General features: G+C 51.7%; 1 protein-coding gene across 9 annotated transcripts in view; it reads right to left on the reverse strand.

Annotated features, from left to right (window-relative positions):
- The window catches only part of MYLK (myosin light chain kinase), a 190,938-nt gene that overhangs the window by 57,330 nt on the left and 113,588 nt on the right, over positions 1–20,020 (reverse strand). For 7 of the 9 annotated variants that reach the window (XM_068970458.1, XM_068970504.1, XM_068970486.1 and 4 more), the window contains 2 exons: positions 19,406–19,522; positions 9,057–9,143 (listed from right to left, as the gene is read on the reverse strand). In XM_068970458.1, coding sequence (XP_068826559.1) covers positions 9,057–9,143; positions 19,406–19,522 — 204 coding nt within the window. Of the gene's footprint in view, positions 1–9,056; positions 9,150–19,405; positions 19,523–20,020 lie in introns of all 9 variants that reach the window. The other 2 variants (XM_068970449.1, XM_068970522.1) reach the window with 1 other exon arrangement.

Below are 20,020 nucleotides of genomic sequence, written 5' to 3' on the forward strand. Positions count from 1 at the left end.
ATAGCATAAAGTACACGTTCTGACACCAGTCCTCCCCCCCCCCTCCCCCCACCCATTCTCCTTTCTTCCCCAAACAGATCCCCAAAGGACTTCTCTGTACTTTCCTTCATCTGTTTAGTCCCTGCACTGCTGGCCAGGTCAGCTTTAAACCTATATGAGCTCTCTCCTGCTGTGCCTGGAGCTCCCTCCCCAATTCAGGGCCTCAGTACAGGTAAAATTCTCACTGGTCCAGATGCCCAAACTCTCAGTACCTCTTGGATCACTAACCAGTTTCTTTCCCTCTGGATGCTTCCTTATTATCTTACTATTGCTGTCAGCCTTTTGTCCCCCACCTCCTACTCCAACATCCTAAACTTTCTGCATTAGCCATTGTAAGAGTGGAGTTTCACAGAAATAGAAAAAGATGTAACTATCCTTGCAAACCCCATGGTGGCTTCTGGCCACAGGGTCTGTAAGGAGAGCAGAGCATCCTCTTTCTCCTTGCCCAGGGTCTGTCCCAGTCCCAGACAGTATACCCCTCCTGGTACAGCACTGCCCACCAAACTCTCAAACTCCCCAAACTACCCTAAGCTCCTCTCTTTATCCCTCTGCTGTCCTCATTTTCCCTGGGGCCCAGACCTCTCTCCTGAGCCCACCCGTACATCCCACTGCCTGACACCATCTCCCCAGGCACGTACAGTAAACCCAACATCTGAAACCTAATGCAGCTCTTCTCCCCACACTGCTGCTCATCTCCATTTCTCCCAGGCCCCCCACCCACCACCCCTGCCCATTTCCAGTCACTGACCAACATCTTTCAATTCCATCAACAAAATAACTTCCTTGGTTCCTCTTTCCGCATCCCCACTGTTACCATTCTAGCCCTAACTGTACCACCTCCTACACTTGTGGTGCCCTGTGCCCACCCTAGTACATCCATCACTCTGTAGCCAAAGTGATCTTTGTCAAAAGGAAATCTGATGTCACTCCACTGTCTACACTTTCCCAGTGGCTGCCCATTGCCTCTTAGGATCAAGTCCAACTCATCAGACAAGGGTTTCCAAGATCTGTCCTCAGCTCTCATCTCCAGCCTTCTTTCTAACTCTTGGGGAACACCCTCACTCATGCGTTTTATGCTCAATGGCAGTGGTTCTCAAAATTTAGCATGCCTGATAATCATCCAGGAGAATTACTAAAAACGCAGATTCCTGACCTTCCTTGGGGTGTGGATGCTGCTGATCCCTGTGCCTTCTGGGGACACTGCTTTGTATACCTCACTGAAAGCCTTTCTACAATGCCAGGCTTCTGCTGTCAGCTCTTTGCTGACTCATTCACACATCACTGCTGCAGGGTGGGTCCCATACACCTCTGAGGTGGTTTCATCAGCAGCTATCACAAGGCATGGCAACTGCGGAAACCTGCCCCCAGTGCGCATTTACCCTGCAAGTTCCCTGAGGACAGGCAAGGGGCCATCATGTTCATCTTCTGTATCCCCAGTGCCTTGCTCCGTACCGGGAACAGGCTAGAAAATACCTTTTAAAGGAATGAGTGGAATCCCCGGGGAACTCTGCTAACACGGTATTTCCTGAGAACACTTCATTACAGCCCTGCGCTCTGATGCTCAGAGATGAAGCCTGTTGGCTTGGATCCCGTGCAACTTTCCATGAAAAGGAGAAGGCCCCTAGCTCTGTCACCAATTTAGATCAAAGTGGCCAGGTGCTGAGCCTTCCACCCCAGACAGGAGACTGAGTCTGGAAAAAGTGAAGCAGCCCAGTAAAAACATCAAAATCAAAACACTGAATTTAGAAGCCTCCTGGGAAACCTGGAGCTGGGCTGGAAAGACTGGCTTCCAATCGTGTGGATAAGGCATCTTTTGCTTTTGCGCCAGCCTGCCCACACCCAGCTAGTCCTGGCCCATGGACCTTCCTTCTGCCCTGGGAGGGAGGAGGTCAGCACCCCACAGGAGTTTCCACACTGCTCAATCTGAAGACACATGAGTCTGTCTCTCCAATGAATCCATAGAGCAGAAAGACCAGAGTTAGCCATTGGGAGATATTTACAGAGCCCAAAGGTGGGTCTTAAAGCTTCCAAAGGGTCTGAGATAACGAGGAGCTGGAGGAAACTGGGGAGGTAGCATCAGTAGCTTTGGGTCCAGGGAGGTCCATGGATCTCTGCCTCTCTGGGGACATTTTCCTTTTTAGGTAGCTAGCTAAAAAATAGACATCAAACCCTCCATAATTCCCCAAACAAGCATTCACTTTCTGCCACAAGCTCCTGAAGGGGACCTGGGTTGGGTGACATGTGAAGGGAGCACCCACCTTGCAGGCTGTGTCACAGCAGGGGGTGGCGGTGAGGATCTGGGGATGGGGCTAAATCTCACTGTCTTGCACTGGGGCAGGCTCAGGGCTCCAGGGGGCTTTAAACAGCACCCTCGACACTGCCCCCCTCCACCCCAACCCCCAACCCCACACATATCAGGCTCTTTCCAGCCCCTCCTTACAAAGTTGTGGAAAAACACTGGTCATTTTCCCAGAATGAACATCTCTGGGCAAATTTCCTGTACACATTCCCTCACAGCAAAGGCCGTCACATAAGATTCCAGAGGAACACTAATCCTCTTGTTACTGCAAATACCCAGCCCCGGGCCGCCAGGACACAGAACATTGGGACAGTTGTGAAAGAGGCAGCCCGCATGGCCAGGACAGCAGCGCCAGCATTGTCTGACTGGTACCCTCCAGGGCATCCCTGGGAGGACCCACCCTGCCATGGAACTGGCTCGTGGGAGTCGACGGCAGAGCAGGGAAGTAGATGGACCTAGCAGCCCAGGGGTGGAAGCACAGGTCCACACGCACAGTGTGCTGGAGGGCAGCGTGAGCACCAAGACCAATACTTTGGTTGGGAGTAAACAGGAGTTGGCTCAGGTTTCAAAGACATTCATGGAAATAACCCCGCTTCTCTCCCAGGGTCCCACAACTTTCCCTGTTGAGCAAGTCTCGATGCCAAGTCTTAACCTCTCCAGCATTTCCTTCCAGCCCTTTGACTCCTAGAGAGCATACTGAAAAGAAAGATGGGATCCTGGAGAAACCCTTCAAGATAATTGGACACTGCTTTTGATACCCAAAGATGCTTTCAAGGTGACTGACTTTTGGTTTCAGGGAGAGACACATTCAGGAGACCAAGGCAAAGACATCTAAGAGCATCATAATCTGGGACAGTAGTGAGAGAGGTCAAAGGGACTGGTAAAAGAGGTGAAGCTCAGGCCAAGATCAGGCATAGCACAAAAAGGGTGTTCCACCTTCACCATCTCCAGATCCCAGGAACATGGGAACTGATGAAGACACTTCCAAAGGGAAATACTTCCTCTATCCCTACTTCAGACCAGCCACTGAAATGTCCGAGATGGACAGGACTTGGTTCCTATTCCCTAATTGTACATGGCCCTATGGATGTTTCTGTCTTTTCTAAAAGATCATCAGCTTTACAGACTGATAGGAGGAATCCCTGGGCCTCTTATCACAGTGCCTCTCTGTATTTTTTTTTTTCTTTTTGGCCACACTGCATAGCAAGTGGGATCCTAGACCAGGGATCCTGGTTCCTAGACCAGGAATTGAACGAACCCCCTGTGTTGGAAGCTCAGAGTCTTAATCACTGGATCCTACCTCTGTATTTTTCTCAAGCCATTCCTTAAGCCCCAGCAATGTCTCTTTCACACAAAACTCATCAGATCCCCTCCAGCTGGAACACCCTAAACCTGAACTCCATGCATATAGCCTCCCTCCTGTATGGATATCTCTGCTGCTGTGTGTTCACACTTGCTGGAGCTTCCACCTTCCACACACCAGATGATGTGAAGGGCTTTAGCCAACCCTGCATCACTCCAAAGAAAAGCATTCTACTGAACGGCCTGATGGCAGAGCTAGAAAAGGCCTGGGGTCAGTTGGGGAAAGTCCCCACTTGACACTGTAGAAGGAGGAGGGGCTTTGACCAAGGTCAAGGCCACATTCAACCAGAGGCAGAACCAAGAACCTTAATTCCCTGCTCTCCACCCCAAGGGCTGTCTGGCGGTACCTTGTATCTGAGTGCTGGCCCAGCATGGGGAACACACAGTAAAGGGGCATCTGGGGGTCTGACAAGGAAGGGTGCTGCGGCCCCCCACGTCCCCACACCCCCATAGGTGGAAGATGGTTTTCCCCCAGCCCGCACTCCTCCCTGTTCCTTCTTCAGAGGTGGGAGACGACCCACTCTGGGAGTGCAGGAGTGCAGACACTACATTTCCATCAAGAGGGGGGAAAGCAGCCAGAAAGAATGGACAATTGACAAAAGTCAAATGTGGGGCTGTGGGTTAGATAGTATTAGTTCAATGTTAGATGTCCTGATTTTAAGAGCTGCGTTGCAGTTATATTCTTAGAAGATACTCAATAAGACATTTAGAGGTCAAGGGCATGATATCTATTTGTAAGCAGTATATATATTTGTCTCTATATAAAAGTGAAAGTCGCTCAGTCTTGTCTGACTCTTTGCGACCCCATGGACTATACAGGGGGAATTCTCCAGGCCAGAATACTGGAGTGGGTAGCCATTCCCTTCTCTAGCGGATCTTCCTAACCCAGGGATCGAACCCAGGTCTCCCACATTGCAGGCAGATTCTTTACCAGCTGAACCACAAGGGAAATCCATCTCTACATGGTGAATGGTGAATATGTATGACTAGATATAGCATATATATGGTATTATAAATATAGGTATGAATATTTGATGAATGGTGTATATATATGAGTTTATACATAATGACAAAACAATAGGACAAAATGTAAATAATACATGAATCTAAGTAAATGGTGTACAAGAGTTTCTTATACTATTTTTGCACCTTTTCTGTAAATGTGAAATTATACCAGAATACAGTTATTAAAAAATTCCCATTGAGAGGCATGCAGCAGAGACCCTGACAGGTCTCAAGAACCAGGAAAGCGGACCAGTGTCACCTTTTTCTCCCCGCAGCTCTGATGGCAGTCAGACCTGTGTCCCCCTGGAGGACGGTGCCTCCGCTGTGTGGACAGCACAAGAGTGGCCCTGAGACTGCGGAAGGTGGAGACTGATATGGGGGGAGCGTGGGTCAGGCCACCTCACAGTGCCCACATCTTACCAGCTGCCAGACTCTGGGGAGGGCAGCGTAGCTCTCTAAGACTCAGTTCAGCTCATCTGTAAAATGGGAACAACTAATCGTAGCTCAGTGGCATGAGACTTGCCCGAAGCAACACAGACTGTCTAAGATGATGCCTGCTACATAGGTGCTCAGGAGAACGCTTGTTTTGTGTGATGGGCGGATGACTGAATCAGAGGCCCTTGTGATCTTCTGTAACACTTGCGCGTTTCTCCCTCGAGTCTTTCCTCAATAAGAGGAATGTTATTCTTCATCAACCAAACCACATTTCTCTCCTCCTTTGTAACCTGGCTCACCATCCCCCTCATTCAGAAACCTTCCCACACTTCCCAAATCTGACCCCCTCCTCACTTCTGAACTTGTGAGCTGGTGTCCAGCAGATTAACTTGTACTTTCACCAGTTTTCTCTCACCCAGCCCCTTGGGTTTGGACAATTCAGCTTGGCTTTTCCCTCATGTTCTCCAGACCCTGGCTGCAGCGGTGGCCCCAGGGGCTCTTAGGCAATGTGTGGACGAGGACCATCCACTCTCATACCTGACAGCTCTTCACAGGACCAAACATTCAAGCTGGGAAGGGTAGGCCACCAAACATGCATTTGGCCACCATCTGTTTGACAAGGAAACCACTCAGCTTTCCCTCAGCCACTGGAGGAAAGATGTACTTCCTGGTTACATTAGGTACTTCCCAGTCCTTGACAAAAATGAATACACATACACAGCTGGGCCACTCAACAACATGAGAATCTGGGCTTTCTCATGGAACCAGAAATGTCTAGGGCAGAGGATGGCAATGCTAACAGAATAAGACAAGTTGAAGAGGTGCACAGACTGCGTAATTCCACTTCTGTGGGAAAAAAATTCGACTGATATATTTGCATGTGTATATAAGAAAATTTATAAAGCAGTAATTGTGAATATATTTAAGGAGGTGAGTGGAATTAGGGGTAAGATGAAAGAGGGCTTTCATGTTGCACTGGGTAAACTTCTGTACTATTCAAAATATTTGAACAAGAAGACAGGCATATTTAATGTATGTAATTAAAAAATAATGCAAATTATCCCCCAAAGTGAGAAAAGAACTCGGGGTGCAGACCTGAAAGACATCCCCTTCATTTCCTATCTCCGGCACACCCTCTCAGGAGCCTCCTGGGAAGGAAGTCCCATGGTGGTGCGCAGGCACCCAGGGAACTTGCAGGCCTCTGAAGGGATCACCCTGCTAATGCTCTCAGCATCCCAGTGGGTGACGGCTGGGGTAATGAGGGGGCAGGGGTCGTGGGCCAGCAAGGAGATTCAGTGTGGCCATTACCATACATGGAGACACGCCCTTCCATCCTTCTGGGAGTAAGACATCTGTCTGTGACTCCAACTTGAAGGCTTTTCTACACAGAGGGAAATTTCCCTTCAGCAGACAAGCAGTGTCGGCTGGAGTTAATGCCATCACAGATGTGTGTGTCTGCTAGGGAGAGAAAGCACTTTCAGCCAGCCCTGCCCCTCCTGTTAAGCAGCACTGCCCTCTGAGCCCCATTCCCTGAGCCCTCTGCAGGGGAAAGAACCATGGGGTTCAGACTCTACCACAGAGCACCTTGCTCCCTCTGTAAAGGCGGGTGCTGGAATACCCTGAGGACCTGGGCCTGAGGAGCCCCCAGGTGGTTCCGCATTTAAGGGAGGCAGTAGAGAAGACCTGCTTCTGCTTTCTCAAGACCAGAGGTGCAAGAGCACCAGGCTTCCCTCTGGAGCAGCTGCTCTCCAGCCTGACTGGCTGCACCTTGGAATGGCCCAGGAGCTGAAACAAATACTGAAGCTGTCCACCACCAGAGGAGGTTCTGATCCAATGAGTCTGGGGTACAGCAGGCGGCAGCGTTTTTAAATGGTCCCTAGGTGAATCTAATATGCAGCCAGGGTTGCAAGCCCCTTCCCTAGAAGTGCATGATGACAACTTGACCAGGGTTTTCTGAAGACTTCTTCTCCAGAGCAGCAAACCCATGAGGCTGCTCACTGCCTCCAGCTTCTGTCTCTCTTTCACAACTCTCCTCCCACCCCACCTCCCTTCCCTGGGGATCTCACTGGAATGGATGTGCCAGGGCAGAGGACAGGAGACTGCTGACCTCCCAGCTGGAACCCCAGGGATCCCTGCTTCTGCCCCCAGGAGGGAAGAACAGTCGCTCAGACCAGTTCACTGCCACTTGGTGCTCTTCTAAGAGCCCACGTCTCTCCTGCTGATTTGCTCCCATAACTAAGAGCACAGGCCCAAGTCAGAAGATAAAGTCACTAACCCGTTCTCACCAGGTTTTTTAAAAGAATTGTTTCTGCATTTCCAACAACTCATTAAATGCCCACTTTGGATACTCAGAGGCTCCAAGGTAGTTAGATATCCATGAGAAATTATCACTCCAGTTCGGTCGGCACAGCATACTGCAGGCTGAGAGGGCCCCCTGACAGCCGAGCTGGTATGTGCATGAGGAACCCAAGCTCCTCACTGGGGAGGGAAATATGTTGCTTTGATGAGATGCAAATAAAACTAAGTTCCAGAACACTGCCTTGTAATGGAAAAGCAGAGGCAGCCTGTGAATTACCCTCGCTCACTTCCCTTGTTAGCACAGGTATTCAGGAGTTTGTCTTGTCTTTTGCTCTTTAAAACACAGAAAGGGCATGTTGGGGATGTCCAGGAAACCCCATACCTCCTGTTAACATTGGAGCTTTCAAGGCAAAGTTCTAACAAAATTAGATAATAGTTCATCAGTAGGGGAAGCCAGGGTTGCCTTATAATCTTTGTAGACTCTAAGCACTTTGCCTTTCAGGGCCCCTTCATTCATTAAAGAAAAAAAAATATATATATATATGTATATGTAAGTTACATTTTATAACCGCATTGGTATAAAGATAAATATTAATATTAAAAATTAAAACATCTTCTTTGATCTGAAAGTTAATTTTTTTCCTAATTTTGTAAGATATTGAAACATTTTTATGGGCCTGTAAAAGCCCCCCCATAAAGATGAGGGGGTCCTGGAAGAGGCTGAGATCCAAAAAGAGGGTGAAAGCCGTGCAGAGTCACAGAAAAAGCCCCATTCCTGCTCAGCTGTTTAGACCACAGCTGCAAGCCGATTCCAAAACACGTGGGTAAGGCCGTTCTACGAACAGGTCATGGCATCGTCAGCCTGAAAAGTGCGCCCCTGAGTTGGCCCAGTCACCTTACAAAGTAGGAGGGAGGAGGAGACAGACATGTCACCGTGACACCGGGAAGGGGACAGCCTTCTGGCAGAAGTGGGTGCTGAGTACTACAGGGGCTCTCAGGAGGGAAGAGCTCCTTTCAGCCAGAGCAAGGACAAACTCAGGGATGAGATGGCTTTTCCGTGGGAGTCTGTCTGAAGACAGAGATGCCCAAGCGAAGGCACGAGGGGAGGAGCACGGGGATGGCTGGAGCACGCCGAGGAGCTCAGCTTGCCTTGAGGATAATACGGGGGAGAGGAGCTGGGGGGCGGGGGCAGCACTCAGACGGGAAGGCTGAGGGGCAATGTCAGAAGGTGTGCGCACATGTGGCAGGCGTGCCAGGGCGGCCACCTGGAAAGGTCCACTTGTAAGGGGCGGGTGGGCTCTGCGGGCGACCGGGCACTCCAGCTGGGATTGATCTGGTCAGAGCCCCCCTTGAGAAGGTGCATCTGGCAGGAAAGACAGCTGAGAGAGACTAGGGGATGGTCTCCCAGGGGTCTGGGTGGGAAGCAGAAGGGGCCTGAGTGGGGCTGACAGAGGACGTGGCTATCTTTAGGCCTGAAGGCATGGGAAGGGTGAGGAAGGGTCACCAGGAGCTCACGGGGTACCAGGGTGAGGACAGAGGCCAGGTTCTGCGGAGCATGGGCAAGGCAGTGGCGGCCCTTGGTCCTGGGCTTGCCTGGAAGAGCTGAACAGGTACTTACTCTCTGTTCCTAGCACTGGAGGAAGAGAGCTCTTCGGCCTCCGGGCTTTCATCTCCGGGGCCTTGGCATTTTCACTGGCGGGGGCATCTGGAACTAAATGGGAACAACAGACATGAGTTGGCAGCCACCCAGGGAAAGAAGCAGAAGAGACGTTGCAATAAAAATCCCACCTCCACCACCCACCATGATAGTCCTCCCCACCCTGTTCCACTCGGAGGGCCCTTCGTGCTACGGGGCAGATGGCACCTGGGCTGGCGTCAAGAGCACCAAAGAAGGAGCAGTTGTGCCACCAGGCCTTATACATCAAGTGCAGAGCAAAGTCCCCCTGAAGGCGGATGGACAGGCTACCCTGGGAGCTGGTAAGCATGTCCCCCTCTGTTGCGGGTGCGGGCCAGCACAATTGCATCAGCAGGGCCCCTCTGCTCACCAGGCACTGCCTTTCCCTTCACTGGTTCTTAACCCACTTGGGCTAAACATTCTGGACTTCCGGAAGCCTGCTCTGTGCAGAGAGGTCTCTTAAACAGAGGAAGCAGGGCAGAGGGTGGCTGCCCTTGGGCTCGTGATCTGGAGGGATCTTGAGGCCTCTGTTTTCTCCAACTCCCTTGGAACAAGGGCACTGACAGTCAGACCTCCAGATCAGATGGAGGCCTCTGAGCAGGCAGTCGGCAGGCCTCACTCGCTCTGGACTGAACCTCGGACCTGTCATGGGGGCTTCTGCACCCTCCCCAACGCGGACCCAGTGGAACCCTGCAGTGGTAGCCTCTGGGCAGAACTGAAATGCTACACGACTCCTCAGGCCTGTCCTCCACAATCCCTCTTCACGTTCACGCCAAGTGTGGATGATGCCAGGGGAAGCCCTCCCTTGGCAGCAGGGTGTCAACTACAAACTGGCACTTGCCATGGGCTCTTGCCATCTACCTCCACAAAGATTCAATAAGGTTCTGCTGACCCCCAATACCTCCTGAAAGGAGTTCAGGGTGGAGAGCAGAGCTGAGGCACTCTGTGCTCTGGGAGGGCAGCGGGTAGGAAACTCGCAGGGCACGACTTCAGATAAACATATTTTCAGGAGCAAATTTTAGGAGCCAATTCTTGTATCTCCTCATATCTAGAAAAACACTAAAATCCTTCATGGTGATGACTGCTTCTCGTGACTAGCACAAGCACAAGTTCACGAGACTAGCAGAAACCTTCTGGAAAAATATGTGCTTGATTGCATGGATTCACCCTTCACCAAAATTTCATATCTACTTACATTTCCACCCCCATCTCTTTGGAGTAGTTTCTCAGAGCTATCTGAGGTGCTGCCTCCTGGGTTATAGTCCTCATTTTCCCCTAAATAAAGCTTAACTGGCCAACCTCACATTGCGCCTTTTTTTTTTTTTTTGGATTGCCAAGCATAACACGGTGCTGGGCTGGGCTGAGTGGAAAAGGCCCTCACTGGGCCCTGAAGAGACCGGACTGGAGCAAGTTGCAAGGAAACTGCCCACGGACCAGGATAAGAAGGAGCTGGCTGTGCCGCTACCACTAGGTTCCAGCATTTTCGCCACAAGGAACTCCCTTCAGAGACCGTGCTAGGAGGGAGCCTCCCCCACTCAGAGCCCCTTCCTGTGCATCCTCCTCCTGCCCCTGAAGAGGAAGCACGAGGGAGAAAGGAGCGGGGGGGACTTTCCAGCTGATGCTTGGCCACATTCCTGCGGCTTGGCTGGTGAGGAAGGGCCATCTCCCTGTCCCTCCTCCAGGGTGGGGCAATCCCGGCTGCTAACATGCGCCCTCCCTTAGACTGGACACTAGGGGCTCTGGCGGGTGGGCACATAAGCCCAGAACTAGGGGCTGGGCATGTACGCTTCCCTGGCATGCAGACTCAGTGCTCCTCTCAGGACGCATTGCTCCTTCTAGATGGCACTGGATGCCTTTCCTGCTCTAGAACGTGGGTCTGTCCCTATATATTCCTTTACTCCAGTAGGCTGCCTTCCTACGCCAGGGCCGGCCCACTCTTTGTTAGCTGGGTGATTTCAGGAATCCCCCTGCCCTGCCGCCATCCCCAGCTGCGTGTTATTCTCTGCCACCTTCCATAAGAGCCAAAAAGCCCCAGATGATGAGTCAGGGGACCCGCTGTCCGTAGCTGATGCAGCCTGTTTCCTGTCTCCTCAGTGGGCTGCCCCCACACTGGTCTCTGTGGACATGGATGAAGGAGCAGGAAATGCCATGGGGAAGGGATGCTTTCATTTTCTCTTATTGGGTATTCTCCCCAGAAACAGAGGTCATTGTCATCTACAGAAAAATCCTCAGTACATATTTATCAACCTTTGCTTCTCAACCTTGGCTGCTCATTAGAAGCACCTATACCTTGGTATCTCACTCCCCAGATCCCAACTTGATTGGTCTGGGAGGGGAGGCTAGGTGTCAATAATATGCCGCCAGGCTGAAAACTGCTAGTCTCTCTCCTCAGGTGGGTGGGTCTGTGGGTGAGCGCAGAGGTGGGGCGGGTCTCAGGGACTACTGCTAGAGTCAGGAAAACCTGTCCATGCTTCCCTTGACATTTGTGGATGAGGCGGCCATAAACCAAGGTTATGAGATGAGTCTAGTTTCCCTTGTCTGAGGCCCTCCCTTCTTCCCTTCCTTCCAGACCAGCACTGACAGCACCAATAACAATTCAAAGAAAGGCACACCCAGACATTTCTTTGTTTTCCCCGCTTTTAAGGAAGAGGTGGTGAGGACAGAGTAGGTACACAGGGTCCTCTTTTCCTTGGCATCAGCACTCTTCTCGCCACCTTTTTCCCAGTGAGTTCCAGGGCATCAGAGGAGGGAGGTAAAGAAGGATCAAGACTTTCTATTTTAATGATGGGGAGACTGAGGCCCAAGCAAGCAGAGGACGAGAGGCCCAGTCTCCCTGAGTGCCTGAAGGAAGGCAGACAGGGGCTGAGATTCCTTCTCTCCTCGTGGGGTTGTGGTGGGCTTTGCTTCTGAGCGCCATTAGAGAGACGGCGATCAGGAAGGAGCGAGGACGGCTCTAGCTTCGCCTTTGTCATCAGTAATCCTGGGATCATGCCCCGGCTCTCTATTTCCACATTTGTACAGAGGAAATGACACTTATTTTCTCTGCCTTGCAGCACTGCAAGACTCTGGGGAGGGAAGGCACGCAACGGTGATCATTTACCTATTCATTCACTTCTCCTGTTTGCCACATTGCCTGGCCTCCTTCCCAAATCCACTTTAAAATCCTCCCCCTTCAGAAAGCCCTCCCAGAGGCCCTGCTGTATGTTTCCTGCCCCTGCATCCGTCCTCAGAGCGTGGGTGACTGCTTTGCAGTGACTTGTGAGCCTGGCGGGCTACAGTCCATGGGGTCGCCAAGAGTCGGACACGACTGTCTTGTGCTTTGAGTTTTGTTTGTAGAGGTTCCCTGCACTTATCTTTCCATCTGGCCCTGGGGAAAGGGGCGCAACTTTCACTGTCAAACCAGGCACTCCTGCAGACGTGGAGCACTGCAGGGGTGGGAGGAGCCCCCTCTTTCCTCTGCAGCGCCCCCGCCCCCTTGGGGGTTGTGCCTGTACCACAAGCCATTAACTATCAGTCTGTCCGTGAGAACCACAGCCAGGAGTGGGCTGGGAGGACCATGTGCTTAATCAGAACCAGCTTTGTGCTCACACGGCTGCCCAGGGGATAAAAATAATAGTTATAAAAGTTTAAGAGCAGCGTGTATTTTCTGTCTATTTTAATCAGCTTGTGATGAAACTGAACTCCATTTCTAGATCTGGGCCCCAGGGCTGGAAGTCCTTTGCTGGCCTGTTTGTGCCCCCAAAGAAGCACGGGGGAGGAAGGTGGTGGTGTGGGGAGATGGGGGCCTCGAAATAGAGAGAAATACACATCCTTATATGGACAACACCTCACCCCTTCCACTCCTGAGCTAGCTCTGGGCTCAGCCTCCACTGCAGCCTTCCTCCTTCTGTCTCCCCCAAGAGAGGTCATTCCCAGAGCTGCAACTCTCGGTAGGGGGAATGATGTCTTGGGAGGCTTCTGGGAGGGTGTCTGAGCTTCCAGGAGCCCCTAGAATGGGTAGGGCAGAGGGGCTGGCCTCTCTCTCTCTGGCCCAGAGCAAGCAGCATGCTGGCAAGGCCAGGAGAGAGAGGTCAGACCAGAATGAGCATCTTCCCAGCTCTGCAGGCTGGTGACCATGAGTCCTCGGGCAAGCTCCTGATCTTCTTCACCAGGAAAATGAGAACAGCCACACCTCCCAGAGGAGGGAATGAGATGTGGAGTAACAGCTGGCATTTATTGGGTACTTAGTCCATGCCTGGGCATCTGTGCTAAGTCGCTTCAGTCGTGTCTGACTCTTTGAGACCCCATGGACTGTAGCCCACCAGGCTCCTCTGCCCGTGGGATTCCCTAGGCAAGAATACTGGAGTGGGTTGCCATGCCTTCCTTTAGGGGATCTTCCCGACCCAGGGACTGAACCCACGTCTCATGTCTCCTGCATTGGCAGGCAGGTTCTTTACCACTAGCACCACCTGGGAAGCCCCAGTCCATGCCTGGTATGATGCTAAGTACTTTATACCCATGTTTCAGGTTGAACCATACTGTTTGCCAATATTCAGGTGCTTTTGACCTGCTAAAATGGGAATTTGATTTAGTTCAACCTAATACAGCGGTCATGTATGGATGTGGACTATGAAAAAAGCTGAGCACCGAAGAATTGATGCTTTGGAACTGTGGTGTTGGAGAAGACTCTTGAGAGTCCCTTGGACTGCAAGGAGATCCAATAAGTCCATTCTGAAGGAGATCAGCCCTGGGATTTCTTTGGAAGGAATGATGCTAAAGCTGAAACTCCAGTACTTTGGCCACCTCATGCGAAGAGTTGACTCATTGGAAAAGACTCTGACGCCGGGAGGGATTGGGGGCAGGAGGAGAAGGGGATGATAGAGGATGAGATGGCTGGATGGCATCACTGACTCAATGGAAGTGAATCTGAGTGAACTCCGGGAGTTGGTGATGGACAGGGAGGCCTGGCGTGCTGCGATTCATGGGGTCGTAAAGAGTCGGACACGACTGAGCGACTGAACTGAACTGAACTGAACTGAATGCACATTAGCTGCCTGAGTTGATATAAAGAAGAAATGGGAGTGGGAGCAGATCAAAGCCAGGAAAAGAAGAGTGGGTCGAAGTCAACTCAGCCATCAGCAGAGTTACCTGGCCACAGAGGCAGTGGATTGCAGCAGTTAGGGGCCAAGGCATGGGTTGCATACACCGCAAGTTAGGCCTGAAACTCCCTTCTCACAGTTACAAATCACCCCAAGTTGCCAAATCCAAAGGCCAGTGCTCAGGCTCATCTTATTCTGCTTGGCAGAGGCATCTGACGTATTGACCTCCATCATCCTTTCTTGCTGAAATGATCACTCTCTGGCCTCCAGAACAACCCTCTCTCCTCGATTTCTTCCTGTCTCACTGCAGCCAGTCCTCTTTGTCTCCTTTGCAGACCACTGTCCTGCCCTGTTTCTCAGTGTTGGGCTCTCTCCTTTTCTCTGCCATCCAAATCCACCCCTAGGGACCCCATTTAATCCTAGGACATTCAATGCAGCTGACTCCTCATATCCTGCCTCCAGCCCCAACTCTTGCCTCAACTCCAGATTCGTCTAAATGTTGGCCAACGTGATAAGCCCCCTTGGATATCTTATGGATGTCTTATGGACCCCTTAAACTCCACATACTTGACTCTGCCCCCACCCTACCCCCCACATGCTAACCCCAGTAGCTGGTACCACCGCTGACATATGCTCTCTCACAGAAACTAAGGGCCACCTTTGACTTCCCTTTCTCTCCTCTTCCAGTTCCTCAGCAAACCCGATCAGCTGTACTGTCAGGACACGATCCGCCTGGTCATTTCCCACCTCTCCCACGGAGTCTAAGCTCCCTGGACATCGCAGCCACCTCGCACCTGCTCCCCTCGTCCTCCTCCTGGGTCTGGTCACCACCTGAGGGATCCTTTACCATGTCCAGTGTTGTCCCATCTCACTTAGAATAAAATCCGGTGTCCTGTTGCAGCCCACGTGACCTTGCAGGTCCTCAGCCTCATTTCCCACACTCTGCCCCCGGCCTGGTGCTCAGCCACACTGGCCTCCTTAGCTCTCTTTCTGGGAGCACCTGCTCACAGCCTCAGCTCAGGGCTGAGCTTCCCGCCCTTACTCTTCCTTCCTACTGCTGAGACTCCTTCCCATACGCCTTCAGGCCTCTGTTCAGACAGGCCTCACCCTCCCCATTGCCCCGTTTTGCTTTCTCCACAGCACGTGTCGTCACCTGGGACTGTAGGACTTGTCTGCTCATCCGTGTTTCTGTCTCTCCCTCACTCCAGTGTAAAGGCTCTGAGACCAGGAGCTCTGTTCATTCACTGCTCTGAACCTCAGCCCCAGGGGCAGTGCCTGGCAGGGTGGGCACTGATGTACTGGCTGAACGAATGCCCACTGGAATGCTACCCCCCATCACACACACACACACCACCCTCCATGGTTGTGAAACCTCTGATCTCACAAGTGGCTGAGGCCCGAAGCCCTTGGCAGGGCAGCTGGGCACAGAGCGGCTAGAGCTGCCCTGTCTTGGAGTCAGGGCCTACAAAGGGCTTTGCCTTCTCACCTCTCACCTGGGCCACTCACAGAGGTGCAGGGCTTGCCAGCAAGAAGGGGTGTCGGTAAGGGAGATCTGGCTCTCTGAGAGAGTGGAAACTTCAGTGTTATTCAGGGGCGCCACAAAGTCCAGGGAAAGGTGCAGACTTCACAACCAGACACAGCTGGGTTCAAGTCCTAACAGGGTAACTCATGCTGTGACTCCCTGAGCAGGGTGGCTCGAAGGGCCTGGGCTTTGGAATCAGAGACAGTCAGGGACACAGCATCTCCTCGTACTGTCTGAGTGACTGTGGAAGCCTTCTGACCCTCACTGAACCTGGGTTTTCCCAAGGAGAAGGATACCCTGCCCAGTTGTTGCATAAACTAAAAATGCACAAGAGTTTTGGGCCATGGCAGGCCTTGAAGCCCAGCCTTTTCTCCTCGTTGGGGTTTTTCTGACAAATCCTTACCCACTGCAGGCTTCAGCTGCTTTCTGCAGTACAAGCTGACATGCCTGCTGCTACCTTGGACGGAACGGCGGCACGACCATAATCAAGACAGTGCACAGAGCACCCTTTTTCTTAAGGAAACAACCGAAGCTGCAGGATTAAAAGAGCCAGATGTGCCGCCATATAAAGGCTACCTCCCTCTGAGGGAGGCAGCAGTGTGGCTAATACAGAACAGCCAATGAACCAGTCATTTTCATGAGGTCTTGAAACATATCATTCTACTGGCCACAGATGTAGAGGCTAAGTGGTGTCCAGCACAGGCTACCCGAGTGATGGTGAGTGACGGTCAGAGGCGAGGCCAGTCTGACATCAGCAGCAGCTGTGTTCCCCTAGTGGAGAGGGACCTTACAGCCCCTTAGGAGGGATGCAAGACATGTCTTACCCAGAGGTGTAGCGGGAAGTTGCAGATGGAGAGAAATGGAAGACCCTGCACAATGACTGGGCTTACAAGTTCAGTCAAGGTTACTTCTTAGGGCAAGTGGTTCTTCACTCTATTTTAATTCATGACTTATTTTAAGAATATGGGTAAAAACTATGGACTCTATCTTTTAAAAAACGCTCTAATCCACAAACACACAGAAATTTGCCTATAAGATCAAAGGGCGCATGGACCCACTGGGTACTACCACCAGGTCTTATTGAGTAAGGGAGTGGGGAGAGCTGAGAGGACCAGGGGACAGAGCAGGACTCAAAGCCTATTCAGTTGAGAGAAGCACAGCGGGAGAGATGCTGAGAGGGCGCCAGGGAGCAGCTCAGAAGTCTGCAGTCCTTAACCACGTGCTCAGAGGTGGCTCTTGATGGAAAGATAAAGCTAAATGTGGCAAGAAAGCAACTCACGTGCAGGACAAGAACATATCTCCATGTGTAGCAACAGGGAAAAGAAAGTGGGTGTGGAAGGAGCTGCCCTTTTTTCTCTTTGAAAAAATATAAAACAAAACCCAGTTAACCTGGAGTCAGCCCTGTTATCTCAGCCGGTTTCCCTCTGATCTCTTTCCTAGCTCTTCTCCTAAGACCCAACTCCCAATCTGTAGTTTGAGGGCAAACCCTGCAAGGGCCCCTCCAAAGGAACCACAGATAAATTATGATGGTCAAGGTTCATGGAGGCAGCAAGGGAGTCTATTTTGCAGAAGGGATTTTGAGCTTACTAGAATGTGATATGGAGAAGGCAATGGCACCCCCACTCCAGTACTCTTGCCTGGAAAATCCCATGGACAGAGGAGCCTGGTGGGCTGCAGTCCATGGGGTCGCTAAGAGTCAGACATGACTGAGCGACTTCCCATTCACTTTTCACTTTAATGCATTGGAGAAGGAAATGGCAACCCACTGCAGTGTTCTTGCCTGGAGAATCCCAGGGACAGGGGAGCCTGGTAGGCTGCCGTCTATGGGGTCGCACGCAGTCGGACACGACTGAAGAGACTTAGCAGCAGCAGCAGCAAGGGAGTCTACTAAGAAGACCAACTTGGGGGCAACAAAAGTGCCTTGAGTTGCAGAATGAATTCCCCAAACCTTTAAAAATATCCCCAAGTGTATTCTATAAGGAGAAAGGAAATTTTACTTTGAAAACAAAGTTTGGTTTTAAAAATAAACCATTTTGCTCTTTCTGGAAAAGGTGCTGACACTTTGCAGATAAGAATGAACTGCTGTCCTGCCTTCAGCTGGACATGTGAATAGGACCCAAAGAGGCCAGGGGTTCCAAAAGCATAGAACCTCACCAGCAAGCGGGGCTTCCTTGTGAAATCAGCATGGCTCCTAAGTATGGGCTATTTGAAATAGGCTTCTGAGGCCAAGTTTCCAGCAACACTATTCTACGGCACCTGTCTAGAAAGAAACAGGATCTGACCTGGGTGGGTGACAGGGGGAATCAGGAGCAGCAGCCCCTTAGCCTCAAAACACGTGCTTCAAACCCCCTTCAGAACTAACTGTACACTTTGACCCATCAAATCTGCTCCCTTGAACTCAGATTCTCTGTGACAAACACATTCACAGAACTCCAGGGAGACACACACAGCATTTTGCAATCTCAGGTTTACTATTGGCAACCGACAATTTAATTTGTGTTGCCACTGGTGTGTGCGTGTGTGTATGTTTAAAGACTTTGGTTGTTAAGTCTCTCCTTCCTTTTCTCTCGCTCATTGTGTATCATGATCTTGGCTTTCACGATCAGGAAATCACATTACAATATCCAGAACAGAGACAACGATTCCACATCTTGTGAAACAGGTTAAGAGTTTAGAAGTCAAGTGATCGTGTTCACAGGCAGAGGAACAACAAAGCTGGTCTTCAAGATGCCTTATTTGGACACTAGCTTTTAACATGTCACTGATAGTTACCAGCCAGGCATTTCAAAGGCAAGAAATTGTTTCCCCAAACTACCTTTGTAGACCATTGCAGGCAAGTAACAAAATACTAAGAATGGGCCCTGGATCGTGGGTCCCCAGATGGGACTCTGGCCTTAGCTTGGCCCTAACAGAGCAGCAAACCTCACGAGGGATGCCTTCCCTTCCCTGGACGGCCCGGTGCCCTGTCATGTCAAGTGGAGGCGGTGGCCTAAGCCATCTAGCCTCCTTCCAGATCTAATTCTAACCGACGCAGAGGGGAGCAGGAGGCTCACACACACGCCACCCGCGTGTCTTTAGGACAAATTCCCACAGGACTGGGCTCGACCCCTCCTCACGGGAAGCTCCACTCAGCCCTGGCAGGACGCTCTGCCCTCACGCCTCTCATCCCCTCCCTCTGCTACACTACAATTATTCCTCTCTAATCACAGAGGCGGGCCCGTCCCCTCTACCCAAAGCCTCAGCCCCTGACTCACCTCCTGGAAGAAGTGCCCCCACTTGGCCCCCACTCTGCTCCCGCCTCACGGGTCTGTCCAGCCAGCACTGACACTTGTTTGTTTCGGCTTGTAAAATACTATGTAGTCATTTTCCTGTGGGTGTGTCTTTTCTCCTTTCTCCTCCTGTCTTGTGTCCCGCTTCCCTGCCTGGCATGGGTGGGGGGCGGTTAGGACCGGGGAGGGGGCCCACAAGGTGAGCAGCCCTCCTCCCAGCTGAGGGCAGGGCTGCACGGCCACAAGGAACCATCAGGCAGAGCTGCCGTTTCACTTCCTGTCTCGTTTTGCAAAAGATGGTTCGTCACCCATGATGAGATGCCTCTGGCAGGGATGGCTGCTTTGGGTGCAGATCTGTTCAGGGATGGTGGGCGCTGATAAGTGGGACTCTGTGTGGGGCCGTGGTGGGTGGGCACCACCTACCGTCCACGGTGACTTGGCAGGAGGACTCAGCCTGGCCGGCACTGTTCTTGGCTACACACTTGTACAAGCCTCTGTCCTCGGGCAGTGCCTTCTCGATGGAGACGGAGCACAAGGAGCCTGTGGGGAGGAGGAAGATGTGTTGAGTGGAGCAGGTCTGAGCCCATCATCTGCCTGGCACAGGAAGTATCACAGCGAGTGTGCTTCACACAGGCATCCGGGGAGCCCAGAAGTCAGAGGTCCTGCGGGAACCAACCCACTCTCCTCATCAGAGCCCACAGATAACCCGGATCCAAAATAACTGATCCCTATAGATACACCCAGGGCTTCCCTGGCGGCTCAGAGGGTAAAGCGTCTGCCCGCAATGCAGACCTGGGTTCAATCCCTGGGTCAGGAAGATTCCCCTGGAGAAGGAAATGGCAACCCACTCCAGTACTCTTGCCTGAAGAAGCCCATGGACGGAGGAACCTGATGGGCTACAGTCCACGGGGTCGCAAAGAGTTGGACACGACTGAGCGACCTCACTTTCACTTTCACTTTAGATACACCCAACCCCCGCTTCCAGCGCGTTCTCTCATAGAAATACACAACGGCAAGGTAAGAAGAAGAGAGAGAAAT

The sequence above is a fragment of the Capricornis sumatraensis genome, chromosome 1 (genome assembly GCF_032405125.1).
Source record: "Capricornis sumatraensis isolate serow.1 chromosome 1, serow.2, whole genome shotgun sequence".
In the NCBI taxonomy this organism is placed as follows: Eukaryota; Metazoa; Chordata; class Mammalia; order Artiodactyla; family Bovidae; genus Capricornis; species Capricornis sumatraensis.